Raw genomic sequence first — 26,052 nt, forward strand, 5'->3', positions numbered from 1 at the left:
CCAAAGTTTGGAACTATCTAACAGATAAGGAAATGTATTTATTATCTCTTGATGACTAGGTATACTGGTATCTCCCAAATTCATATATGAAAGTGAAAGTGTTAGTCGTTCAGTTGTGTCCAACTCTTTGCGACCCTATGGACTGAAGCCTATCAGGTTCCTCTGTCCATAGAATTCTCTAGGCACGAATATTGGAGTGAGTATCCATTCTCTACTCATTCAACAATGGACTGGTTCCAAATTGGGAAAGGAGTACGTCAAAGCTGTATATTGTCATCCTGCTTATTTAACTTATATGCAGACTACATCAGGTGAAATGCCAGGCTGGTTGAAGTACAAGCTGGAATCAAGATTGCTGGGAGAAATATTAATAACGTCAGATATACAGATGACACCACCCTTATGACAGAAAGCGAAGAAGAACTGAAGAGCCTCTTGATGAGGAGAAAGAAGAGAGTGAAAAAGCTGGTTTAAAACTAAACATTAAAAAAACTAAGATCTTGGAATCTGGTCCCATCACTTCATGGCGAATAGATGGGGAAAGAATGGAAACAGTGATAGACTTTATGTTTTTGGGCTCCAGAATCACTGCAGATGGTGACTGCAGCTATAAAATCAAAAGACGCTTGTTCCTTGAAAGAAAAGCTATGACAAACATATACAGCGTATTAGAAAAGCAGAGACATTACCTTGTCAACAAAGATCTGTCTTGTCAAAGCTATGGTTTTTCCAGTAGTCCTGTATGAATGTGAGTTGGACTATAAAGAAAGCTGAACACTGAAGAATTGATGCTTTTGAACTGTGGTATTGGAGAAGACTCTTGAGAGTCCCTTAGAATGCAAGGAGATCCAACCCGTCCATCCTAAAAGAAATCAGTCCTGAATATTGATGGAAGGACTGATGTTGAAGCTGAAACTCCAATATTTAAGTGAAGTACTGATTCACTGGAAAAGACTCTGATGCTGGGAAAGATTGAAGGCAGGAAGAGAAGGGGACAACAGAGGATAAGATGGTTGGATGGAATCACCGACTCGATGGACATGAGTCTGAGCAAGCTCTGGGAGTTGGTGATGGACAGAGAAGCCTGGTATGCTGCAGTCCATGAAGTCACAAAGCTTCAGACTTGACTGAACAACTGAACTGAATTGAGCCGTCCTCTTCTCCAAGGGATCTCTCCCACCCAAGGATCAAACCTGGGTCTCTTGCATTGCAGGAAGATTCTTTACTGTCTGAGCCACCAGAAAGACCCCCAAATTAATCTATGGTTCTTCCAAAATTTTGCAGAATTCTTGGTAAAATCAACACATGGGTGACATGTGACTATTGGAAATGTTAGATACTACAGAAAGGAAGAAAGCATAGAAATAGCAAATGAAGTACAAAGCTGGGACAACAAACTCATATGCAGGTTATAAGGAAAGTGATTCCAAAAAATATTGCAGACTGGATTTCCCAGTATACAAATTGTGAGTCAGAGAAGTGCAGATTTTGTAGGCAATACCTTCAGGATGAAAACCTGGAGAAGGGAAGGGAAGGAAACAGAAATAGGCAGAGGCAGTAGTCAACATGCTTTGCGGTCTCCATGGAAGCTTCAACCTCCAATTTCTCAGGGAGCCCTGAGACCAGACTGTGGTGACTGTTTATAGTTTTCCCCAGTTGGGACAATGGTATTGACCATTTCTAGCCCCTGGATAGCCTATTGTTGCATCTGTATAACCCTAGGAAGGGGCATGACCTTGTGTAATATGCCTCTTTTTTAACCCAGGGAATCCCTGAGGGGAATCACAGCTACATTTGGTCTTCTGGCAACAGTGTAAATATCTGAAATAATAAGTCCTCCAGTCATATATTAGAAGGAAAATGGCAAATCACAGCACCCATTACAGAGGTGATATGTGGAGTGAACTTGCTGATCCTTGAAGGAGAAATAGTATTTTGAGGGAGGATCATAATAAGTCGAGGGAGGATTTGGGAAGGTAGAGAGGGTGTGTTCCAGGCGAGTCTTTTGTTTGTGAAGGCGTGGACCATTTATTTCTGGAGGCAATGAGGATCAATTGAAAAATATTGAACTAGGATTAACTATGATTAGATCTGCCTTATAGAAACATCATTCTTGTGTAAGTGTAGTTTGAAGAAATAGGGGAAGGAAGACTGAGAAGGTAGTCATGAGGTGGTTACTCACACGTTCTATAGCTAGCACACATGTAGACTAAACACACACTTTATATAGATGGAGCTTTTAAAAATGTTTTTGGAAGTATAATTTAGATCTAGTGAAATGCACAGATCTAAAAGAGAAGTTGATTTTAAGCAGAGGTTAAGATATTACAGCTCTCTGGCCAGCCTCCTGTCTTTATTAATAAAATTTTATTGAATCACAGCCGCGCTCTTGTTTCTGGACCTTCTGTGGCTGCTTCATGCTACAGTAGCAGAGTTTAGTAGTTGTAGCAGTTTAGTAGTTATAGAAGTAGCGTGGTCCGCAAAGCCTAAAATACTCAGCATTTAACCCCTTAGAGAAAAAGTTTGCAGACCCTTGATCTAGGGTTTACTACTTTCAAGTAATACTGTATCATTTGAAATGTAGTAAAAGAAACTCAGTACAGTACATTTTTTCCTTGCCTCCTATCCTTTGTGCTATTGTAATCATACATTTTACTTCTACATTTGTTATAAACCCTCTTATTCATTGTTACTATTTTTGTTCTAAGCAATTATTTTCTAAAGAAATTTTAAAAACATCAACAAATATTTCATATTTACTGACATGTTTACCATTTTCAGCATTTGTTTCTTCATGTGATTTCAGCATGGCCAGTTTTCCTTGAAGCTGAAAAACTTGCATTTCTTATACAACATGCCTATTGATGATGAATTTTCTCAGTGTTTGTCCTAAGTATCATGATGTTGCTTTCACGTTTGAAGGGTATTTTTGCTAGATGTATAATTTTACACTGACACTTTCTTTTTCTTTTCTTTTCATCACTTCCTTTCTTTGTTCACTGGCTTGCACTGCTATTGTTGAGATGTTACTGCCCTCTGAACACTTTTGAGATTTCCTCTTTAGCATGTTTTTTTAAGCAATTATTTATGGCTGCCTTGGTGTATTTTTCTTTATATTTACTCTTCTTGGTCTTCAGTGACTTTCTCAGATATTTGGGCTTGTATTTTTCAACTATTATTTCCTCAAATGTATATATTTTTTTCTGCCTCAGTCTCTACCCTTTCTGCTTTTCATACTCCATTTGCATGATTGTTAAGACATTTAATGTTATCCTACAGGTTACTGGACTACTGTTCATTATTAAGCCATATTACCCACTGTGCGCTTAGGTCTGAATGGTTTATCTGACCCTGTAGTTGAGTACACTACTATTTTCTTCTCAGCTTGGTGGCACTAGTGGTCAAGAACCTGTAAGTGCAGGAGACATAAGAGACATGGGTTCGATCCCTGGGTTGGGAAGATGCCCTGGAGAACGAAATGATAACCCACTCCAGTATTCTTGCCTGGAGAATCCCACGGAGATAGGAGCCTTGTAGTCTACAGTCCATGGGGGAGCAAAGAGTCAGACAGGACTGAAGGGATTTAGTGTGCACTCTTTTCTTTTCAGTTTCTAGTCTGCTGTTAAGCCTATCTAGTAAATGTTTTATTTCAGATATAATTTCTGGTCCAAAAACTCCCATGTTGTTTTCCTTTTTTTTTTCTTTTCTCCATTAAGGTTTCATATTTGTTTCTTCAATATTTATACATTCTTGTTCAAATAACACAACTAACTTATAATCTCTCTTGTAAAGTCATGGTCTGTTAATTTCATCATCTGTGTCTATTACCACTTTTCTTGGGTTATGAGTCATATTTTACTGCTTACCCAAATATCTAGTATTAAAAAAATAGTTTGTACTGGACATTATGGATTCTATGTTGTTGAGTTTCTTTCATATTTTCATGAAAGTCTGATGAAAAATAAACTTCCACATCTTCCATAATGGAGTGTTGAGTTTCATTCAACCAAGAGGTTAATTCATTTGTGGATCAGAATGATCTTTTTTCAGACTTATTACCAACCTTTTTTCAGATGTGTTCAGAGTAGGATTAGAATTAAAATCCTTATTTTAGGATAAAATTATTCTACTCGCGTTCTGAGATCTCCATTGAATGCCTAGGGTTGTTCAAGTTCTCTCAATCTTGTCCAGTCTGAAATCAAACTACTCCCAGGACTGTGCATCTTCTGCTGTTGTTAATTCCATATCTCCCTTCACTTTGTCTTGTTGAGTCTTAGTCTACAAATACACAGCTTAGTATTCATCCAAAGCCTAAACTGAAGATACTCACTGGTGACCCTATGGACATTCCCAAAGCTTCTTCTCTGCACAGCTGCCTCTTCCCTGATACTCTGTCCTACAAATTCTGGATTCCTCATGAGCTTTGATTCTGCTCTGCCTTCAACTCAGTGATGCTGCTGTGTCTGTTCAGAATATTCTTTTATGCCACGATCTGGAAAGTGAACCATGTAGAAAGCCAGGAAGTTGGCAGGGCTCACCTCAATTGTTATCTCATGAATCAGAGTCCAATATGGTGTATTGCCTAATCTCTTAAGTGTAATCATATACATTTTGTTGGATTTGTAATTCTTTGTGGTGGGAGAGCTATTCCATCATAATTGAGAACAAAAATAAGCCCTGTAAATATCATTATATGAATGATGTATCAGTGATGATTTGAAAAATGATCTTTATTAGCATCAGTTCAGTTCAGTCGCTCAGTCGTGTCCGACTCTTTGCGACCCCATGAATCGCAGCACACCAGGCCTCCCTGTCCATCACCAACTCCTGGAGTCTACCCAAACCCATGTCCATCGAGTCAGTGATGCCATCCAGCCATCTCATTCTCTGTCGTCCCCTTCTCCTCCTGCCCCCAATCCTTCCCAGAATTAGGGTCTTTTCCAATGAGTCAGCTCGTCGCATGAGGTGGCCAAAGTATTGGAGTTTCAGCTTCAACATCAGTCCTTCCAATGAACACCCAGGACTGATCTCCTTTAGGATAGACTGGTTGAATCTCCTTGCAGTCCAAGGGACTCTCAAGAGTCTTCTCCAACACCACAGTTCAAAAGCATCAATTCTTCAGGGCTCAGCTTTCTTCACCGTCCAACTCTCACATCCATACATGACTACTGGAAAAACCCTAGCCTTGACTAGACAGACCTTTGTTGGCAAAGTAATGTCTCTGCTTTTAAATATGCTATCTAGATTGGTCATAACTTTCCTTCCAAGGAAAGTTAATTTCATGGCTGTAGTCACCATCTGCAGTGATTTTGGGGCCCCAAAAAATAAAGTCTGACACTGTTTCCACTGTTTCCCCATCTATTTCCCAGCATAGACCTCATAAAATAAATTATTTTATTGTCAGCACTTAAATTCCTTATTTGAAAAGTGATGTGTATGTTCTCATATACTGTACATTGGATAATTTGTTGAACGTTTTCCTATTACTTACTACCATTGGTAATCAAACTCAGTCAAAAAATTATATTGCTTCTTAGAAGTGAGCATCATGCCATATTTTTTGTAATCTATTTATGTGCAATCATAGTTGTTTCACATAGTATTATAAATTAGGAGTCTTTTGGTTCTATGTTAGTACTGTTTCTCTAATGGATATTTTCACATTCTTACTCTTTGCCACTCATTTATTTTATTTTACCAAAAGAAGCTTCACTTCATTTAGTGACTCAAATTATTTTCCTAGAAATGTGTTCATCTAGAGTCATTGGTTGTATAGCTCTTAAGTGTTAGTGAACATATTGACTAATTTACTATATATCTTAGGTCTCAGGAGTCGATGTAAGATTAGGCCTCATCTTGAGAGCTAGTAGTGTTCTTTCAACTCTGAACTTTCTAAAGTAAATATATATTTTCGAGTTGTATATAGTTGCATTTTGTTTCATTTATGATCTACTTAAAGATAAATCCTTACATGAATATTAGATTGCTACATATCTTTTCCTAGTGATTTTTAGTTGAAGAATTCATGGTAAATTGATCAAGCCTCAGCCAATTAGAGTTTGACATGTACTAATAAGATCTAATTGAGGAATTATGAAGACATTTGCTCAGGAGAAAATGAGCACATAATTACACCATAAAGAGGTCAGAGTGTCAATGTTACCCTGCTAGAAGAATATTAGTTGAAATCCCTGTGGCATCTATAAAGGACGCTTAGGATAAAGGATAATGTATCTGTGAAATATAGTACTTCCAACACCAATTAAAAGATGTAGAATGATCCATTGTCAATTGTAGAAGTTCAGCACTAAATACCTATTTCCCTCCTCTTGTCTCTACCTTATTCAGGTGCTGGGGGATGGTCTCCGTCAGACAGTGACCATTATCAGTGGCTTCAGGTTAACTTTGGCAATCGGAAGCAGATCAGTGCCATAGCAACTCAAGGAAGATACAGCAGCTCGGACTGGGTGACCCAATATCGCATGCTCTACAGTGACACTGGGAGAAACTGGAAACCCTACCATCAAGATGGGAATATCTGGGTGAGTCACTGTCAGAAAAAGACACAGAATTGAGTTTGCAGATATTTGAAAATGGTAGTGGATTCTGGTGTGTTCTTTGGCTGAGGAGTAGCTATCTGACTCCTCCCATCCCTGGTGCAGTCTGGGGAAGGGCTTGGGAGTAAAGTGGTTGGACACTGATCTTGCTATTTTTGTTTCTTTGTGTTTGTGTCCTCTGGTACTTGCTGAGAGAGAAAAGAAATGTGAGCAAAGCAAAAGAAGATGGGAAAATGAATCCAAACCCAGTATTCCCTACCCTACCCCACCCCAAGCCTTTCTTAGTGATGGAAAACCTTTATCTTGCAAAGTCAATGCAATGGGTGTCTCCTCCCCCAACTTCTGGTATATTTCACAGACAACAAAACCACCCAATAAAACTGTGTTGAAACCTGAAAAAAAAAATAGGTAAATAATTCAATAATGATAGAAGACTAGAATTCTTTAAGCACAATATTTCAATAACTGTATTTTAGTTTGTAGCACAGATCTGCAGTGGTACAAACTATGCAAATTCTGAACTGAGAATTAAGTAAATAGAAGGAAAAAACAAAAAACAAAAAAAACTCTTACTTGTCTCTGTAGACTGAAAAAGATGCACAACTTGAGAGCTGTGAGTTAAGTTTTATTTGGGGCAAAATGAGTCTCCAGCCTGGGACACAGCACCTCAGATAGCTCTGAGAGACTGCTCCAAAGAGACAGTGGGGGAAGGTCAATCTATTAGATTTTGGTGAAGGAGGAGTTCAATACAATTAAGCGCTCATTTTACAAAAGGTTTTCTGCTAGTCTCGAGGAGCCGATGTCATCATGAAGGGGTTTAGTACCACTCCTTAGCTATCGACCATATATATGAAGAGGACAATAAGCTAGAAAAATAGTTTTAAAGAAAAAGCAAATAGAAGACCAGCCATAGCTTTGGAGTATATTAGACACCATGATGAGCATCCCCTTCTCAATTTTAAATATTTTAAAATATTATTAGTCCTCACTCTAAAGTGTGTGCACTTGTCTGTATTATGTATTAAAAACCACCAAGAGGCGGTTTATTCATTCATTCTTACTGGTTGAAGAATGTTTCTTTAGGCTACAGTTTCTATCCAAGGCTTAGGGCAATGAGTCTCAATCTGGGCTACCCTTTTGAGTTGCCTGAGAAGAATTTAAATTATATGAATGCCAGGCCCACCCAGGCAAATTAAATGAGAATCATGTAAGTAGAATTTTATATTAGTGATTCTGATATTTTTTAGGAACAGAGATCTTCAATTTGAGTAAAATATTGAAATTATGAAGAAATAATTTAGAGGAATAGGAACAGCGATATGGCAAAGAAAATACTCATAATGGTAGTTTAAACCCCTATTACAGATCGTAGGCATTTTATTTATTTTTTTATTCTGAGAGAGAAAGGTGGTTTAATCCATTTACTCTTAAAACTATATTAATTAAATTGCATTGAAACATGTATATTATCATATGTGAAACAGAACACCATTCCATGTTCGATGCATGAGACAAGGGCTCAGGGCCGGGGCAATGGATGACCCAGAGGGATGGGATGGGGAGGGAGGTGGGTGGGGGGTCCAGGAAGGGGAACACATGTAAACCCATGGCTGATTCATGTCAATGTATGGCAGAAACTATTACAATATTGTAAAGTAATTAGCCCCCAACTAAAATAAATAAATTTATAAAAAAGAAAAAAAAACTATATTAATTAAATTGGAAAGTTGTGTGTATTCAATCAAAATTCACAACATATATATTAATTATATATGTTATAAAATACTAAATTTTAAAGGATCTATTTTAATTATTTTAAAAGGCAGTCATAACCAAAATCAAGTAAATCCATCAATAAGAAACAAAAAGGAGGAGGTGGGAGGAGGAGGAGGAGGAGTGGGAGGAATTTATTTTAATTTATGTATTAGACAGAATGCTGGGGATTTTTGACCTGATCAGGGCCCACTCCCAGAAAGGTTATAGCTTAAAACTCTTAAGTAATTTTTGTGAGCAGGCAGAGTTTAGTGCTCTGAACTTGAGTAGGTGGTCATTTCCACAGCAGTTGTCCATGATCATAACTGTCATGTGAAATAAGGATATACTACTCTGATAATAAAAAGTACATATACCAGAGTAGTCCTTTAGAAATAAGTTCTATTAAGCCTTGATTGCATGGCAGGAACATTGGTATATTGGGATGTGTAAATTGTAGGAAGCAAGTAGGGAGGAAAATGTCTCTCCATGAAAATTCTTCATTTCACAATTAAGCTAAGTTTAAGTATCAGGCATAATTTATTTTAAAAAAAGTGTTTTCAACCCTGGATACACAATGGAATAACCTATAAAGCTTTAAAACATAGATGTTTGGGTCCTGCTTCCAGAGATTTGGAATTAGATGGCCTAAGATGAAACCTAGGCATTGAGATGTTAAAGCTCCCCCAGTCATTCTAATGTATAGTTAGCACTGAGAACCCTATTGTAGATTGGTTTTTAGCCTGTAGGTAAGATGGGCATGAAGGTCTTTCCTATAGCTCAAATGGTAAAGAATCTGCCTGTAATGCAGGAGACCCAGGTTCGATCCCTGGGTCGAGAAGATTCTCTGGAGAAGGGAATGGCAATCCACTCCAGTATTCTTGCCTGGAGACTCCCATGGACAGAGGAGCCAGGCGGGCTACAGTCTGTGGGATCACAAACAGTCTGAGTGACTAACACCACTACTACAAAATGGGCATGGAGGAGATCTATTGTGAAAACAATGGTAAAACAGAAAATTAGGAAGGCGGTTCCTTAAAGTTGAGCAGAAGGAGAGAGATGCTGACTAGGTGACTAAAGAAACAACAGACCAGCTAACTGGGAGTAGACAAGTAAGGCTCAGATCACAAGCTCTTCCAGTAGAGCAATCATTAATTTCTCTCTAAAATGCAGTTATTTGAAGAGTTTCAGCCAGACTCCAAACTATCTTTCAGATTTCTGTTTCTGTAAAGTTTTCATTCTAAAACTGAGAGACTGTTAAATCCAATCCTATCATAATGAACTAGTTAAGTTTAGTTCAGTTCAAACAGTTGTGTCCGACTTTTTGCAACTCCATGGACTGCAGCACACCAGCCTTCCCTGTCCATCACCAACACCCAGAGCTTGCTCAGACTCATGTCCATTTGGTAGGTGATGCTATCCAACCATCTCGTCCTCTGTCGTTCCCTTCTCTTACTGCCTTCAATCTTTCCCAGCATCAGGGTCTTTTCAAATGTGTCAGTTCTTCACATCAGGTGGCCAAAGTATTGGAGTATCATCTTCAACATCAGTCCTTCCAATGAATATTTAGGACTGATTTCCTTTAGGATGCACGGATTGGAGCTCCTCGCAGTCCAAGGGACTCTTCAGAGTTTTCTCCAACACCACAATTCTAAAGCATCAATTCTTGGGCATTCAGCATTCTTTATAGTCCAACTCTCACATTCATACATGACTAGTGGAAAAACCATAGCTTTAACTAGACAGATCTTTTTTGGCAGGGTAATGTCTCTGATTTTTAATATGCTGTATAGTTTGGTCATAACGTTTCTTCCAAGGAGCAAGTATCTTTTGATTTCATGGCTATGTCCCCATTTGCAGTGATTTTGGAGCCCAAGAAAATGAAGTCTGTCACTGTTTCCATTGTTTCCCCATTTATTTGCCATGAGGTGATGGTGACCAACCTAGCAGCATATTAAAAAGCAGAGACATTACTTTGCCAGCAAAGGTTCATCTAGTCAAGGCTATGGTTTTTCCAGTGGTCATGTATGGATGTGAGAGTTGGACTATGAAGAAAAGTGAGCACCAAAGAATTGCTGCTTTTGAACTGTGGTGTTGGAGAAGACTCTTGAGAGTCCCTTGGACTGCAAGGAGATCCACCAGTCCATCCTAAAGGAGATCAGTCCTGAGTGTTCATTGGAAGGACTGATTTTGAAGCTGAAACTCCAATACTTTGGTCACCTGATGCGAAGAACTGACTCATTTGAAAAGACTCTGATGTTCAGAAAGATTGAAGAAGGGAGGAGAAGGGGACAACAGAGGATGAGATGATTAGATGGCATCACCGACTCAATGGGCATGAGTTTGAGTAAACTCCAGGACTTGGTGATGGACACGGAGGCCTGGCATGCTGCAGTCCATGGGGTCACAAAGAGTCGGACACGACCGAGCGACTGAACTGAACTGAACTGATGGGACCGGATGCCATTATCTTAGTTTTCTGAATGTTGAGTTTTAAGCCAGCTTTTTCCACTCTCCTCTCTCACTTTCATCAAGAGGTTCTTTAGTTCTTCACTTTCTGCCATAAGGGTGGTGTCATCTGCATATCTGAGGTTATTGATATTTCTCCCGGCAGTCTTGATTCCAGCTTTTGCTTCATCCATCCCAGCATTTCGCATGATGTACTCTGTATATAAGTTAAATAAGCAGGGTGACAATATACAGCCTTGATGTACTCCTTTCCCAACTTGGGACCAATTCTAACTGCTACTTCCTGATCTGCATACAGATTTCTCAGGAGGCAGGTCAAGTGGTCTGGTTTTCCCGTATCTTGAAGAATTTTCCACAGTTTGTTGTGATCCACATAGTCAAAGGATTTGGCATAGTCAATAAAGCAGAAATAGATGTTTTTCTGGAACTCTCTTGCTTTTTGATGATCCAATGGATGTTGGCAATTTGATCTCTGATTTCTCTGCCTTTTCTAAATCCACCTTAAACATCTGGAAGTTCATGGTTCATGTACTGTTTAAGCCTGACTTGGAGAATTTTGAGCATTACTTTACTAGCATGTGAGAAGAGTGCAATTGTGCAGCAGTTTGAGCATTCTTTGTCATTGCCTTTCTTTGGGATTGGAATGAAAACTGACCTTTTCCAGTCCTGTGGCTACTGCTGAATTTTCCAAATTTGCTGGCATATTGAGTGCAGCACTTTCACAGCATCATCTTTTAGGATTTGAAATAGCTCAACTGTAATTCCATCAGTTCCACTAGCTTTGTTCATAGTGATGCTTATAATTCACTCAGACAGTTTATAAAGACGACTGCCCTAAATATGTCTGCTCTAAAGATGACTGCTTATAAAGATGGATGCTTATAAAGATGGCTGCCCTCAAGATGGTTGCTAAAATGCAGCGATATTCGGACTTCATTTACCAGATATTTAGCAGTAAGCGTGTGCTCAGTCACTCAGTCATGTCCGACTCTTTGTGGCCCCGTGTACTGTAGCCTACCAGGCTCCTCTGTCCATGGAATTTTCCAGGCAAGAGTACTGGAGCAGATTGCCATTTCCTGCTCCAGGGAATCTTCCCGACTCAAGGGTTGAACCCATGTCTCTTCTGTCTCCAGCATTCACAGATCTAGGATCATCTGGGAAACCCACTTGGCAGTAAGGAAGGATCCCATTTTGACTAAATACAGAGACATGAGTTCAAAGAACTTAGAAGGGTGACATTTTCCAGCATGACTTGGACTTTTCTAGTTTATATGAAATGCCAGAGGTTGAGTCAGGGAGACAAGGTCATTCAGTGAAAATATCACAAATTGTGAAGGTAAGCTATTAATACATCTACATAGAGGACTCCCAATTTTTTCTGATGGTAATAAAGAGTGTATTTCTATAGGTTTTGCTTTTCTGATGTTTATGTTTGTTGCTTCCTTTCAAATCATGTACTTCTTGTTAAAACTAAGAACGTGATAAGCAATGAATGATTACTTCTAGATAAAACTATGGTGAGTTAATTATAAAATTTTATAAATCAAAACGAATTTGAGACACAAGCTAAATGTTGCAAAATATACTTAAATGCCCATGAACCTACAGTAAAATTTACATTACTTTAATAATCTATGATAGGGAATTCCTGGGTGGTCCAGTGGTTAGGACTCCACTTCAACTGCTGGGGGCCCCGGTTCGATCCCTGACTGAGGGACTAAAATCCCACAGGAATCAAAGTGTGGCCAATAAAACCCAAAAAATCTTTGAAGAAGTGTTTTTTTCCTTGCTAATGTGAAAAATGGTTAATTGCTTTGGTGTTTTATAAAAGAGATTAAATTCATTGTTTCTTACAAGTTCTTGAGTACTTTTGAACTTATGTCTTAACATGCATTAAGTAATTAAAGTTTAGCACTTACAGATCTCAACCAAAAATATACTTGACTTAAATTTATTACCAACTGAGCCACAAAGGGAAGCCCAAGAATACTGGATTGTGGAGCCTATCCCTTTTCCAGGGGATCTTCCTGACTCAGAAATTGAACCAGGGCCTCCTGCATTGCAGGCAGATTCTTTACCAACTGAGCTATCAGGGAAGCCTTAAATTCATTAAAAATGGTAATTAGATATCTCTTTTAATCCAACTGTTTAACATAATGTATACTGCAATTAAAAGATTTCTCACATAGATAAGATTGGATGTTTTTGTAATGGACAACACCTTATCCAATGTAAAGTTTGAGAGTAAAAAGATTTCAAAGCTGATGAAGTTTTAAGGTTACTTGAACTATCCTTTCCTAAAAAGATTGGTTACCTGAGAAGAATGCAGAGTAATGTCCATTCAATCAGTTTAATATTGTTTCTAACAAATGTCAATGGTTATTCTTTCTATGATTGCAGAAATGGACAACCATGACCAATTTTATTATAATATTCTTGTTAAATCCCCATATGGAGATTCTGAATTATTTTATGACCATTGGATGATAATGTTAAAATAAATGAATGTAAATAAATTACAACCGTCTCACAAGATTTTAAAGTCATAAGTCTCATACTGTGGAATGAGAATGATTCTTGAAGAGACTTCTGAAGAAGAGTTTATCTGAATATTTAATACTCAAATGTGTGAGCTGCTATTAAATAAATGTGCTAAACTAGTCAAACCTTATTCCTCTTTGATGATACTAAAGCATTATAGAATCTTTTACACTTTATCCACAATGCCATTTCCTTCTATTTAGAATTTCCTTACCAATATAAAAAAAATATGTGCAGGTTGGTAAAGGTGCCAAAGAAAAATTTTCCATTTACGTATTTTACAAACTCTAATTTGCATACTTTCCAAGATATTTTCAAATTTCCTCTGTACAATCTGTTAGAGAGAAAGGAAGGATTCTATATAAGCATTTCTTATCAAAAGTCCATTAAACATTACATTCAGTAAGAAATTCCAGCAGGTCTTTCTAAGAAGCTGCATTTAGTTTTGCTTAGGAAATTCTATTACCGGCTTTGAATGTAGATATTTGGGGCCAAAATAGGAAATTGGAGTATTAATAGTGTATGCTTTCTTTATATACTATTACTGTTTTGCAGAATAGTAACATACTACAAATTGACTTGTAACGTAAACACAGTTTTTCTTTCTCTTAAAAAAATGTTTTTTAATGGTTAGAAAATGCTTATATATTCCTAATTACTTTTTTAAAATAGTTTTTGATCCCTTTTGTTAATAGTATCAGACTAGGATCAGTAATCACTGAATATGTTAAATGGAAAGTCCCATAGAATAGAATTGTTTCCTTATGTTTAAATTGCATGGTTAAATACTTATCAAGGATATAGGAATATGTAAGTTCGTATTCTCTAAGCAATATTAAGTAGAGTATTAATTTCCTAGATGTGTTAAAAAAAAACTCAGATCTCTTTGTTCTTACATGCTTTCCATATATATACACATAGACACATAAAACTTAATTTTTTCTAATAACTTTAAAACATTAAAAAAATCTGGAAAGTAAGTAGTAGTTAGCAGATTGATTTAGTAAATTCTTTGCTTTTATGAATATCAAGTCAATAACTGGAACATGCATTCTCTGCTTTTTTTATAAAATCAAATAGCACATCAGCCAAGATTTGCATAATAAAAATTTCCTAAAATATCCTTCTTGATCAACCTATGTGTTTGGAAAGGGAAAACCAAGATATGGATTCCAAAGTTCTGAATTCAAGTATATAGGTTCATTTATTTTGTTTTATAAAATTGCAGAAGTTCCTTGTGCCTCAGATTTCTTCTCTGAGAAATGGGAATGATGCCTTTTGGGATATTTAAGTGAAATTATGTAAGAAGTTTTTCAAACTATAAGGATTTAGAAATGTGTTATCGATTGCCAATCTTAGAAGCATTTTACAAAACTAGTGTAGTACTTCTATTCAGTGACAATCACTCCAGTACTCTTGCCTGGAAAATCCCATGGACGGAGGAGCCTGGTAGGCTGCAATACATGGGTACGCTAGGGGTCGGACATGACTGAGCGACTTCGCTTTCACTTTTCACTTTCATGCATCGGAGAAGGAAATGGCAACCCATTCCAGTGTTCTTGCCTGGAGAATCCCAGGGACGGCGGAGCCTGGTGGGCTGCCGTCTATGGGGTCGCACAGAGTTGGACACGACTGAAGCGACTTAGCCGTAGCAGTAGTAGTCTATTATAATTTCCAGATTTTTTAGGCTCCCTCTCTCCTTTCCAGATCCAGTTGACCCATTTACTCTTATTCAAGATTTACAATATCTGACAATATTTTTGATGAAAATAATATGAAAGGTAGGAAGGGTAATGTGGACAAATGTCTGGCCTGTTTTCCAGTTCACAAGTGGAGTGGCCATTGCTGGGGCAGGGCAGGCTTGTGAGGCATGGCTAACAGACCTTGCTCCAAGCTAAGTGCCCTGGCAGTGCTTATAACAAATTATTTTTTTCCATAACAATGGCCATGGGTCCAATGAACCATGTAAGGGGATATTGTTTAAAAACAAATGGATTATTCTGTCCTATCTTTTCAACCATTTGTTGTAGTGGTTGCACAAATTTTCCAAATCATTTAGAAATCTGTTCCAATTATAAATGTAAAACATAACTGTTTTGCAATTCAATAGTATACTTAAATTCTTTCCAAAAAATCTAGAATTTTCCCTGCCTATGACACTGAGGAAGACAAGTATCCTCATCACTTGTTTCTCTCTCATCCATCAGATAGTAGTAATGATAGCCTCTTCTTCATTTAGGACACTAAAAGGATTTTTTCACCAATGGGTAGGAATTTCTCTTGCTTATTTATGTACACACATGCATTGTTGCTGCAGTCAGCCTCTTGGGGAAATGAACCAAAATAATATTATAAATAGTTTATTGAGAAATAAAACATATCAGAGTAATCTGCATTAAATCGTTTCTGAAATGACCCTTGAAATAAACAGGGTAAGAGCTTTTTAGGAATTGTATGGGAGAAAATAATTTCCAAGGTGAGTTTGCAATAGGCTTCTTATTTCTGTGAAATAGATTTTTCTGCTTACACCCCTCTTAGGATGGGTGACATTTTTAAAGTCTCATGAATTTTAATAAGTTGAGTGGATATTCCAGATCCTTTTGCATATACTGTAATGCCTCCACTAGTGAATTTTGATCACCTTTCTAAATACACATTTGTACCATGTGTGTTTTAAGAGGTTATGAGATTTTGTCTTGTGTCAATTTGTGAGTCACTCACTAGTCTACACATATGTAGAACCATTATAACTGACATGGTTATGTTTAATCCCACCCCAAATTTAGAAGATAAAAATACTATATTATTAATAATAGTGAATATATTATTGCCATACAACTGTTAAGAAAAGGAGAATGAAATAATCTTATACCTTTTCATACAGGCAATGAAATAACTGTATATAATCCTCCACCATCTAGTATATTTTTTGTGTATGATATGAAACTATATATGTAACCATTGTTGTAATATTTTAAAGTGTATTTGATTTCTTGGAGAACTCTCTGAAAGAAGAAATGTTCTCGTTAAGCATAAGGACGTTCTCAGGTGTTTTATTTTACTCTGGGCTGAAATAATAGAGATGCTAATACTTCCTTATCAAATCAAGCTTGGAGTTAGGTGACATGAAGCTAAATGACTCCAGGTGAATGAAGATTTATATAACATATTGATAGGCACCTACAATTGTTTTGAATAAATATCAATTCCTTCACATAAGATGCATGTCTCTGCTCAAGCGGTAACTTAGTAGATTATAGAGGAACACCAGGATGGGCTTCCCACGTGGTGCAGTGGTAAAGAATCCATCTGCCAATGCAGGAAATGCAAGAGAGATAGTTTAGATCCCGGGGTCTGGAAGATCCCCTGGAGGAGGAAATGGCAACTCACTCCAGGATTCTTGCCTTTGAAATTCCATGGACAGAGGAGCCTGGTGGTCTGTAGTCAATGGGGTTGCAAAAGAGTCAGATACACTGAGCTTGTGCACTCAAGCATACACACACCCACACACTCCCAGGATACCTACAGCAGGGAATTGAGAGCACAGGAAGGCATGCTGCTTATGTGCCTGCAGGCCCCCAAAAGGCAATGAAAATAGCCGCTCAGTGGTACATTCTGGAATCAGACCACCCAGGCCAGTCATCATAACTTTACTACATAGATTTGTGTAACTTTGGGCAGATTCCTTAAACTTTCTGTGCCTAAATTTCCTCATCTGTAAAATGACTAATAACCATACCTTCTTCACTTAACTCAGTAGTACCTACCTCTATGGCTGTCAGTATTAAATTGATAATACATATGAAGAGCTTAGAACAATAACTGTCTCATATTAACGCCTTAATTATTATTAAATTTTATGGATCTGTGACTCACAGATATATCACCATAGTATTTTATATTAGATCTGTTCTTGAAATTTCAAAAGAGCCTATTACTTGAACCTCACAATAGCTTTTCTCTATTAACATATTGGCATGTTTATTATATTATGTCATGCATCTCAACCTGAAATGAGTAATAACTCATTTTTAAGTATTACTGAGCATGTGAATTTATGTCATTTGAATCATGATCCTATTGCCACATGGAGTCCTGTGCATTGTAGTACAAATTGTGTCTGGACAGATCTTTCATATGTTTGTATTAAACTTCAGTGAAAATATGACAGCAATGCTTTCCTTAGATTTAGTTTAAAAATTCACTTTTATTAACTTTGGAAATCAAGGAAAATATTTAACCTATTTTGGCTACAGTCCTCCTTCATATCATCTTAGGCTAACTGAAAAATGTAAAGATAAGCAGACTCCAAAACAGACTTATGAGTATTGGATGAAACAGTCTGCTGATTATCCATGGAGTTAGAGAGGCCAAATAAAGTGTGCAAGCCAGATATACCAAGATCTCTCTGCAGCAGCATCACCTGGGAATTTGTTAGAAATTCAGAATCTCAGCAACTCACCACAGATCTTTCGAATCAGAATCTACAGCTTAAAAATAGACACATTAGGAGTACGGGATTAACAGATGCACACTGCCATATATATTCATAAAATAGATAAAACCAAAAGAATTTGTAGGAAGTTATATTCAATAGCTTGTAATAACCTATAATGTAAAAGAATTGAAAGAAAAGTATATATGTATATGCATATGTATATCCAAATCACTTTGCTGTACACCTGAAACTAACACAATATTGTAAATAAACTATACTTCGGTTAAAAAACTATCCACAAGTGATTCATGTACATACTAAAGATAGTGCTGTTTTCAATATTTGAGGAGCTCTCATGAGAAAGAGGAATTAGCATTGAACCCTATGTTTCCAAATCAGAAGGCAGAGTTAGAAGAATTAGAATTTTCAGTGCACATTTCAGACAGACTTATCATGAAAAGAGAATCAGCTTTGATGGACACTTGCTGAGCACCTACTATTTACTGAAAGTTGGAGATAAACACAATTACTGCCTTCTAGGGAAAAAAAAAAATCTAGTGGTAATGATGAATACACAAATTTTAAATTATTTTGAATAACTGTATGTGTTCTAACGGGTAGCAGCTTGCACAGGTTGTTCTGTGAACACACAGAAAACTGAGTCATTCAGAATTGCTGAGGGTCATGGTCAGTAAAGCCTTCCAGGGGAGCTAAGTATTATTGGTTAAGTAGGGAAAAAATTGGTGCTGTGAAGAAAAGTGGGAATGCTATCAGGTACGAGCTAGGACTGCTTGCCAATCACTGCTTTCCAATAAATTGAGAGATGAGGTGTTGGGACAAGAAATAGAGACCTTATTCAGAAAGCCAGCAGACCAAGAAGATGATGGACTCAGTTCACTTAAGTCACTTCAGTCGTGTCCAACTATTTGCGGCCCCATGGACTGCAGCACGCCAGGCTTCCCTGTCCATCACCAACTCCCAGAGCTTGCTCAAACTCATGTCCATTGAGTTGGTGATGCTATCCAACCATCTCACCCTCTGTCATCCCCTTTTCCTCCTGCCATCAGTCTTTTCCAGCATCAGGGTCTTTTCCAGTGCATCAGTTCTTCGCATCAGGTGGCCAAAGTACTGGAGCTTCAGCTTCAGTATTCATCCTTCCAATGAATATTCAGGATTGATTTCCCTTAGGATTAACTGGTTTGATCTCCTTGCAGTCCAAGCGACTCTCGGGAGTCTTTTCCAACACCACAGTTCAGAAGCATCAATTCTTTGGCACTCAACTTTCTTTATGGTCCAACTCTCACATCCATAAAAAGACTGCTGGAAAAACCACATCTTTGACTATATGGACGTTTGTTGGCAAAGTAATGTCTCTGCTTTTTAACATGCTGTCTAGGTTGGTCATAGCTTTTCTTCCAAGGGGCAAGCATCTTTTAATTTCATGGCTGCAGTCACCATCTGCTGTGATTTTGAAAGCAGGCAGAGCAAGATGATGGTCTATTGTCCCCAAAAGCCATTTTACCCAAGTTAGAATTCAGGCTTCTTTTATGCTAAAAGAAGAAAGGATCTGGTCAATCACTGTAAACTTCTTAGCACCCAAATCCGTTCTTCTGGCTGTCCATGTAGATCAGGTCACTTGTGTTCCCTTAAACCTCCAACAAGACAAGTGTTATTCTCTATTTCCCAATTTTTTATGTCCTTTGAGAGAACTTTTTATCATATTAATATAAAGTGTTACACCTTTAAAGTCAAGCCTGGGAGATAGAGCCTGGAAAATGGGCTTCCATGTATATGTCATGCTATTGGCAACAGTCTTTTTTAAAAGTGCTGAGTCAGCATGACTAAGCACAGACAACAGGGCACAAAGGTTAGAGCTGAAGGGTAGATCCAATATGGTGTCAGGTTTGTTCTCTGTTACAGGAAGGCATTGCTAGCAGACTCTTGTACTGACATAGGTAGGAATGGATAGTGAGATACTGTACATAATCATGGCCCTTTCTCAATTTTCAGATAATAAACAAATGAAGAAAAAGTAACTTTTTTTAAGAATTCTGAAATCATATCCTTTAAATAAGTAATAGTTAAGTTATTTAATGTGAACTCTCCACCTTTGGAACAATGTTGTAGTTTATGCAGTCCTTCACGGCACATCTTGGGAATACTCTTAGTACTGAGTTCATGGGCAAGCACAGAATAGATGCTTAAGAGTGTAGAATTGAATTGAAGTACTTTGTTCTGAAGGCAAATGGGCTGAAGCTGAAATTCATGGTGGTACTTATATCTGAGTCACAAATCCAGATATACTGGACCCGATACTCAATATGGAGCCAAAAACCGTTTTTATTTGTTTGTTTTAGCAATAAGCACCATTACTATAATGACCATTTGCTTATTTTGACTAAATGAAAACAATCAGAAATCATATACAATATTTATGGAACAAGATAGCTCAGGCTTTGGAGCTGGATTTGAAGTATCAGAACCGTGTTTTAACACTTTGTAACAGTGAATATTTAACCATATTAATCAACCATTTATGGGCTTTAGGTGCCTTAGTTGTAAAAGGGATCAACTAGTGTCTACCTTATGGGGTTGTTGTGAGAATAAGATAAATTTATCGAATTGCTTAGAATAATGCACTGAAAATATAAAATCATCTTATTTTCCTTTCATTTTACCTCCTCTTAATTATCATCATTATCATCACCAATAATTATAGAACACTACATTAAAAGTGGATTAAAGATCTCATGTAAATGATTGACAGATCTGTCCTCAAGAATAGTGGAGAAGGAAATGGCAACCTACTTCAGTATTCTTTCCTGGAGAATCCCATGAACAGAGGAGCCTGGTGGGCTGCTGTCCATGGGGTTGCACAGAGTCGGACACGACTGAAGTGACTTGGCATGCATGCATGCATTGGAGAAGGAAATGGCAACCCAATCCAGTGTTCTTGCCTGGAGAATCCCAGGGACAGAAGAGCCTGGTGGGCTGCCGTCTGTGTGGTCACACAGAGTTGGACATGACTGAAGCAATTTAGCAGCAGCAGCAGCAGCAAGAATAGTATGACTTAGTCATAATGACAGTAAAAATCACTATAATAACTGTAAATAAAAGCTGGCCGTCTTGGGTGACTTTCATATGCTTGTGTCCCTGGTGACCATGAGCATATCTGTATTACTCATGTCACTTATACACACAATTTTGCCAAGTAACTAATTTAATCAATGTTGACTTTGAGAAAGAACTAATAGAATGTTAAAATGTCTTAGCAAATACATTTGGTTTGCTTGAATAAACTTGCTTAATTACAGGCTGTATTATCATTCTGGCAATGAGATCTCGTGTTGATAGGTTGTCTGAACAGTTCACTCAGCATCAATGTCTTTTCAGAAGCCTAGAGGAGAAAAGATGCCCTTCTAGAAAAATTAGTTTGTACTTACAAAACAAAAAGATTATTTGAGATAAACATCAGCATTTCTTCCATGAACTTCACTGATCTATTTTGATGAGGTGGTGGATCAGTAGTGTTGCGCTTTAAGTGGTTTATAATCATGTTTATATATACATATATATATACACACACACATTATATATAATATATTAATCCAACAGAGAATGAGATAGTTGGATTGCATCACCGATGCAATGGATGTGAGTTTGAGTAGGCTCCGGGAGTTGGTGATGGACTGATAGACAGGGAAGCCTGGTGTGCTGCAGTCCATGGGGTCACAAAGAGTCAGACACTACTGAGCAACTTAACTGAACTGAATCATGCTAATGTGCAGCTTTAGTGAGTGCAATGTATGAAAAAACCTTCCTGTGATATAGCAGAATTGTTCAGAAAACTCTATCTGTGCCAATGAATAAATAATAACAGTGAATCAGCATTTTTGAGGTTTATTAAAAAGATTGCTTTAACTCATTTAATACTCAAAATAACTTAAATGTAATGATGCAGACTTTATTCATTTATTTTTTTTTAAATCACAGTTTTGTGTTTTTTTTTTTTTTTTTACATCTGGTCTTTTTCTAAATTGTTTATTTTTAGTTGAAGGATAATTGGTTTACAATATTGTGTCGGTTTCTGCCATATGTCAACATGAATCAGCCATAATTATACACATGTCCTCTCCCTTTTGAGGGCCTTCTTGGTGGCTCAGATGGTAAAGAATTTGCCTGAAATGTGGGAGACCTGGGTTCAATCTCTAGGTCAGGAAGATCCCCTGGAGAAGGGAATGGCTATCCACTCCAGTATTCTTGCCTGAAGAATTCCATGGACAGAGGAGTCTGACAGGCTACAGTCCATGTGGTCACAAAGAGTTGGACACGACTGAGCAAGTAATGCTTTCACTTTCACTCTCGCTTGAACTTCCCTCCTACCTCCTACCCCATCCCACTCCTCTAGCTTGTTGCAGAGCCATGGCTTGATTTCACTGAATTATGCAGCAAATTCTCCCTGGCTATCTGTTTTTACATTTGGTAGTGTATATGTTTCCATGCCACTCTCTCCATACATAGTTTTTATTTTTTTTTATAATTGTATTTATATATTTTTGGATGTGCTGGGTCTTTGTTGCTGCACAGGCATTGCTTTAGTTGTGGCGAGCAGGGGCTACACTTTAGTTGTGATGCATGGGCTTTTTATTGCTGTGGCTTCTCTTGTTGCAGAGCATGGGCTCTAGGGTGTGCAGGCTTCAGTAGTTGCAGCATGTAGGCTACGTAGTTGTGGCTCCCAGGCTCTAGAGCACACTCAGGAGTTGTGACACACGGGCTTAGTTGCTCTGCAGCAAGTGGGATCCTCCTGGATCAGGGATGAAATCTGTATCTCCTGCTTTGGTAGCTGGGTTCTTTTACCACTGAGTCACCAGAGAAGCCTGGATTTTATTATTATTAAGCTCATTCTGTAGATGCAAAAGTTGAGGATTATAGAAGGCAGTTCATTTCCTGGTGTACATGGTGAATTAACATTTGGAACCGGAAACCAGGGGTGTCTAATTTGCCTGTGACCTTCACCACCGTCACCCTCCTTAGTTCTTCTTTTCACTGCCCACAGGAAACTAGTTGACTATCACATTTTAACTGTAATGGGCTGCACAAATATGTGAGAGAGTGTCAAATGTACCATTCTATTTCTTTTTATAAAGCCATACCAGTCATATTGGATTAGGCACCAGATCTCCTGAGTATGATCTCATCTTGACTATTTTTGTATGTAACAATTCTGTTTTCAAGTAATAGAACATTCTGAGGTCCTGGAGGATGTACTTATACATATGAATTTGGAGGGGAGGGATACAGCCCAACCCATAACACCTAACTGTTAGAAAAGTACTTTATTAAGTTATGTTACTGAGTCCAAGTCAGATCTAATTGCTGCACAACAGGCCAATAAAATCAGAGATGAGGTGTTGAGGCCAGGAATACTACTTTGTTCAGGAAGCTGGAAGACTGAGAAGATGACAGACTAATGTCTCAAAATAACCATCTTATCAGAGTCTGGATGCCAAGTTCTTTTATAGAACAGAGAAGTGGGAAGGTGAGGAAATAAAGCAAAGAGGTCATTAATCTTACAAATATCTTCTAGAATGGCAAGCTTCAAAGAGGGAGGTGTTAATTTCTTCCTACTTATAGCCACCCTCAGGTGGACAGGGTCCTGAACAAAGAGACACTTTGGTTTAATATTTAGGTAGAGGAGCAGGGTTCCCTGAGGCAGTCCATTACATTTAAACAGTATCTTTTTAGTGAAAAAAGCAATGGGAAGCAAAGTTAAAAAAAAAAAAAAGAAACAAATCCAACATGGAATCATAATTGGTTCTTTCCTGTAAGAGTTATACCAATAAAACTTAGCTGCTGTCACTGTGGTGTTGACAGTGTTGTGTATGGTTTGAAGAGTAGGGGATGGTTTTATAAGAAAGACAGTGGCTTCTAAGAGGAATTGTACATCTGTCCTCATGAACTCAGAAAATAGACCTGAGTCAAACCATGAAGGGTTGAGTGATAACTAATTATATATGATTCTCTGCATTCAATTATTTACAAGCAAAATTTCAAAGAGAGATTTTGAGAATTATTCCTCGCGTAGGGGACAGATGAGTCAAAGATGCTTCTTAAAACCAACCCCTCAACCCACTCCAGGAGAAATATTTGGCCTTTAAAAAATGTCCCAGTTTCAAATCTCATATAGCACTTTATTCTGAATTAAACACCATGTGACACATGAACATCATTTAATCAACATCATCTAATTTCTTGACCTATGTTATTTATTAAAAACTGGCCTCTAGAGAACATGCATTCTAAACAATTATAGACATTTCTTCCATTAGTATAGAAAAGAGCTCTCCTGAAACTAAAACAGTTTCCTCCAATTGCATCTTGAGACGTAATTATTAATTTCATTTGGAGTATAAGAGCATCTATTTGAAAACAACAGGTTTCATTTGTTAGCTCTTACAGTATTTTTCAGAGAACGTTAAGAAACACATTCCCCTCATTTCATATATGAAAGCTGAGCTGCCCAGGGCAAAGGCATTATTCATCTTATGCACAGAGCAAGCACAATTGTTCATTCCATCCACACAGAGACTGTCCGGCTTGTGTATTTTTCAGTTTTGTTACAGTATACAAAGTGGAAAATAGAGCTGTGTATGATAGCCTAGAGCAACAGAAAAAGACTGTGAGTTTATCATAAAATTATTCAAGCTGTTTACATTTATCCTGGCACAAATAAGTATTTGACAACAGAACTGAAAAAATGCAGGAGAAATTTCTTTTCCCTTTGAAAGGATTTTCTGATGTGATACCAGAAGATACATACAATGATTTTTTTTCACAAGACTTATTATATAAAAAAGCTAGTGTATATTTAACATGGATAATTTGACAGTTTTATTCTTGGAATAGTAATAGATAAGAGCATACACTGTACCTTTACTTAAAATAGGCAGTAAAGTCAATGTCATTTGTTTTTTAAAGTCAAAGACCAAAGAAATAGTATTCAGATAATTATTTTATGTTTAAAGTTGGGGTAAGTGATAATGAAATAATACACACACACACATACACGTACTCAACCTACTAAAATAATAGTCTCCCTCGATCATATTGTTAGATATTTACTAGAATCATATCTATTTCTAAACTGATTCTATTGAAGTGCAGAGGTGTTAGGCATTTTGATTGATATGGAGCACCACTTCTAATACTAACTACCATTCACTGAACACTTACCTGAAATGTACTTTCTGGGTCAAATTCTATGACAAGATCTGGGATGGTGAGAGACCGAAGTTGGTTCTTGGTTTCTGTGTCCCCTTACTTTTGCTCTAAGAGGATATAATGATAGATTATATGCAAGTTCTGAAAGAGGTTTATTTGTCTTGTTAAACACTGAGCCTCACAAACTAGGACAGTGCCTTTCACATTGAATGTGCTCGGTAAGTGTTTGATAACAGATTGACTGAATAATGGAATTTAATGGACATTTGTGTAAGTAGTTATACAGCCCTATAGACACTGTATAGGACTTCCCAGGTGGTACAGCTGTAAAGAATACACCTGCTGATGCATGGGTTTGATCTCTAGGTCAGAAAGATCCCCTGAAGTGGGAAATGGCAACCTGCTCCAGTATTCTTGCCTGGAAAATTCCATGGACAGAGGAGCCTGCCAAGCTACAGTCCATGGAATCTCAGCGAGTCAAACGTGACTGAGTGACTGAGCACACATAGGTAGTTATAATTAGTTATACATTTCATAAAGAATAATGTTAATTTTCTTAATTTACATTTATCTAGTGAATACTGATGAATGTTGCACACACCCACACCTATTGAAAGGAGCAAAGTGTCTAAACTCCCATTTGTGGGAACATGTGAAGTTTCATATGGCAGAACATATAGCAATAGCAAAAGTCACAGTAGCAAATAGCTATGAGGAAAGGCCGGGGTTGCTGATCAGGGCAGAAAAATATACCTGCTCCCTAGACCTGGAGGCAGCTCGGGGCTGCCAACTGAGATGTCAAGAGCTAATGCTAAATGCAATCATATGTAGCCAACTTGAATCTGAGCTGGACCCTGGGTCAGTACAGAGAACCTGGTCATAGTAGAGAGAGGTTTCTGATCTCACAAAACCTGGGTGCAGGAAAGCAATAGTCTGTACAAAGCAACTACACATGACACAAAAGAATATATTATATATTTTATGTTTCCATTTGTACAAAGCACATAAGCAGTTAAAGCTGATGCTGTAAGCGGTCTGGATAATGGTTTTATTTGCAGAAGGGTATGGTTGGAA

At 37.6% G+C, this 26,052-nt stretch overlaps 1 protein-coding gene across 3 annotated transcripts in view; it reads left to right on the top strand.

The window, feature by feature from the left end:
* The window catches only part of CNTNAP2 (contactin associated protein 2), a 2,222,175-nt gene that overhangs the window by 736,591 nt on the left and 1,459,532 nt on the right, over positions 1-26,052 (top strand). For all 3 annotated transcript variants that reach the window (XM_081537160.1, XM_081537161.1, XM_081537162.1), the window contains one exon: positions 6,349-6,542. In XM_081537160.1, the coding sequence (XP_081393286.1) occupies positions 6,349-6,542 (194 nt within the window). The remainder of the gene's footprint in view (positions 1-6,348; positions 6,543-26,052) is intronic.

The sequence above is a fragment of the Giraffa tippelskirchi genome, chromosome 10 (genome assembly GCF_054371585.1).
Source record: "Giraffa tippelskirchi isolate mGirTip1 chromosome 10, T2T-mGirTip1v1.2.pri, whole genome shotgun sequence".
Classification (NCBI taxonomy): Eukaryota; Metazoa; Chordata; class Mammalia; order Artiodactyla; family Giraffidae; genus Giraffa; species Giraffa tippelskirchi.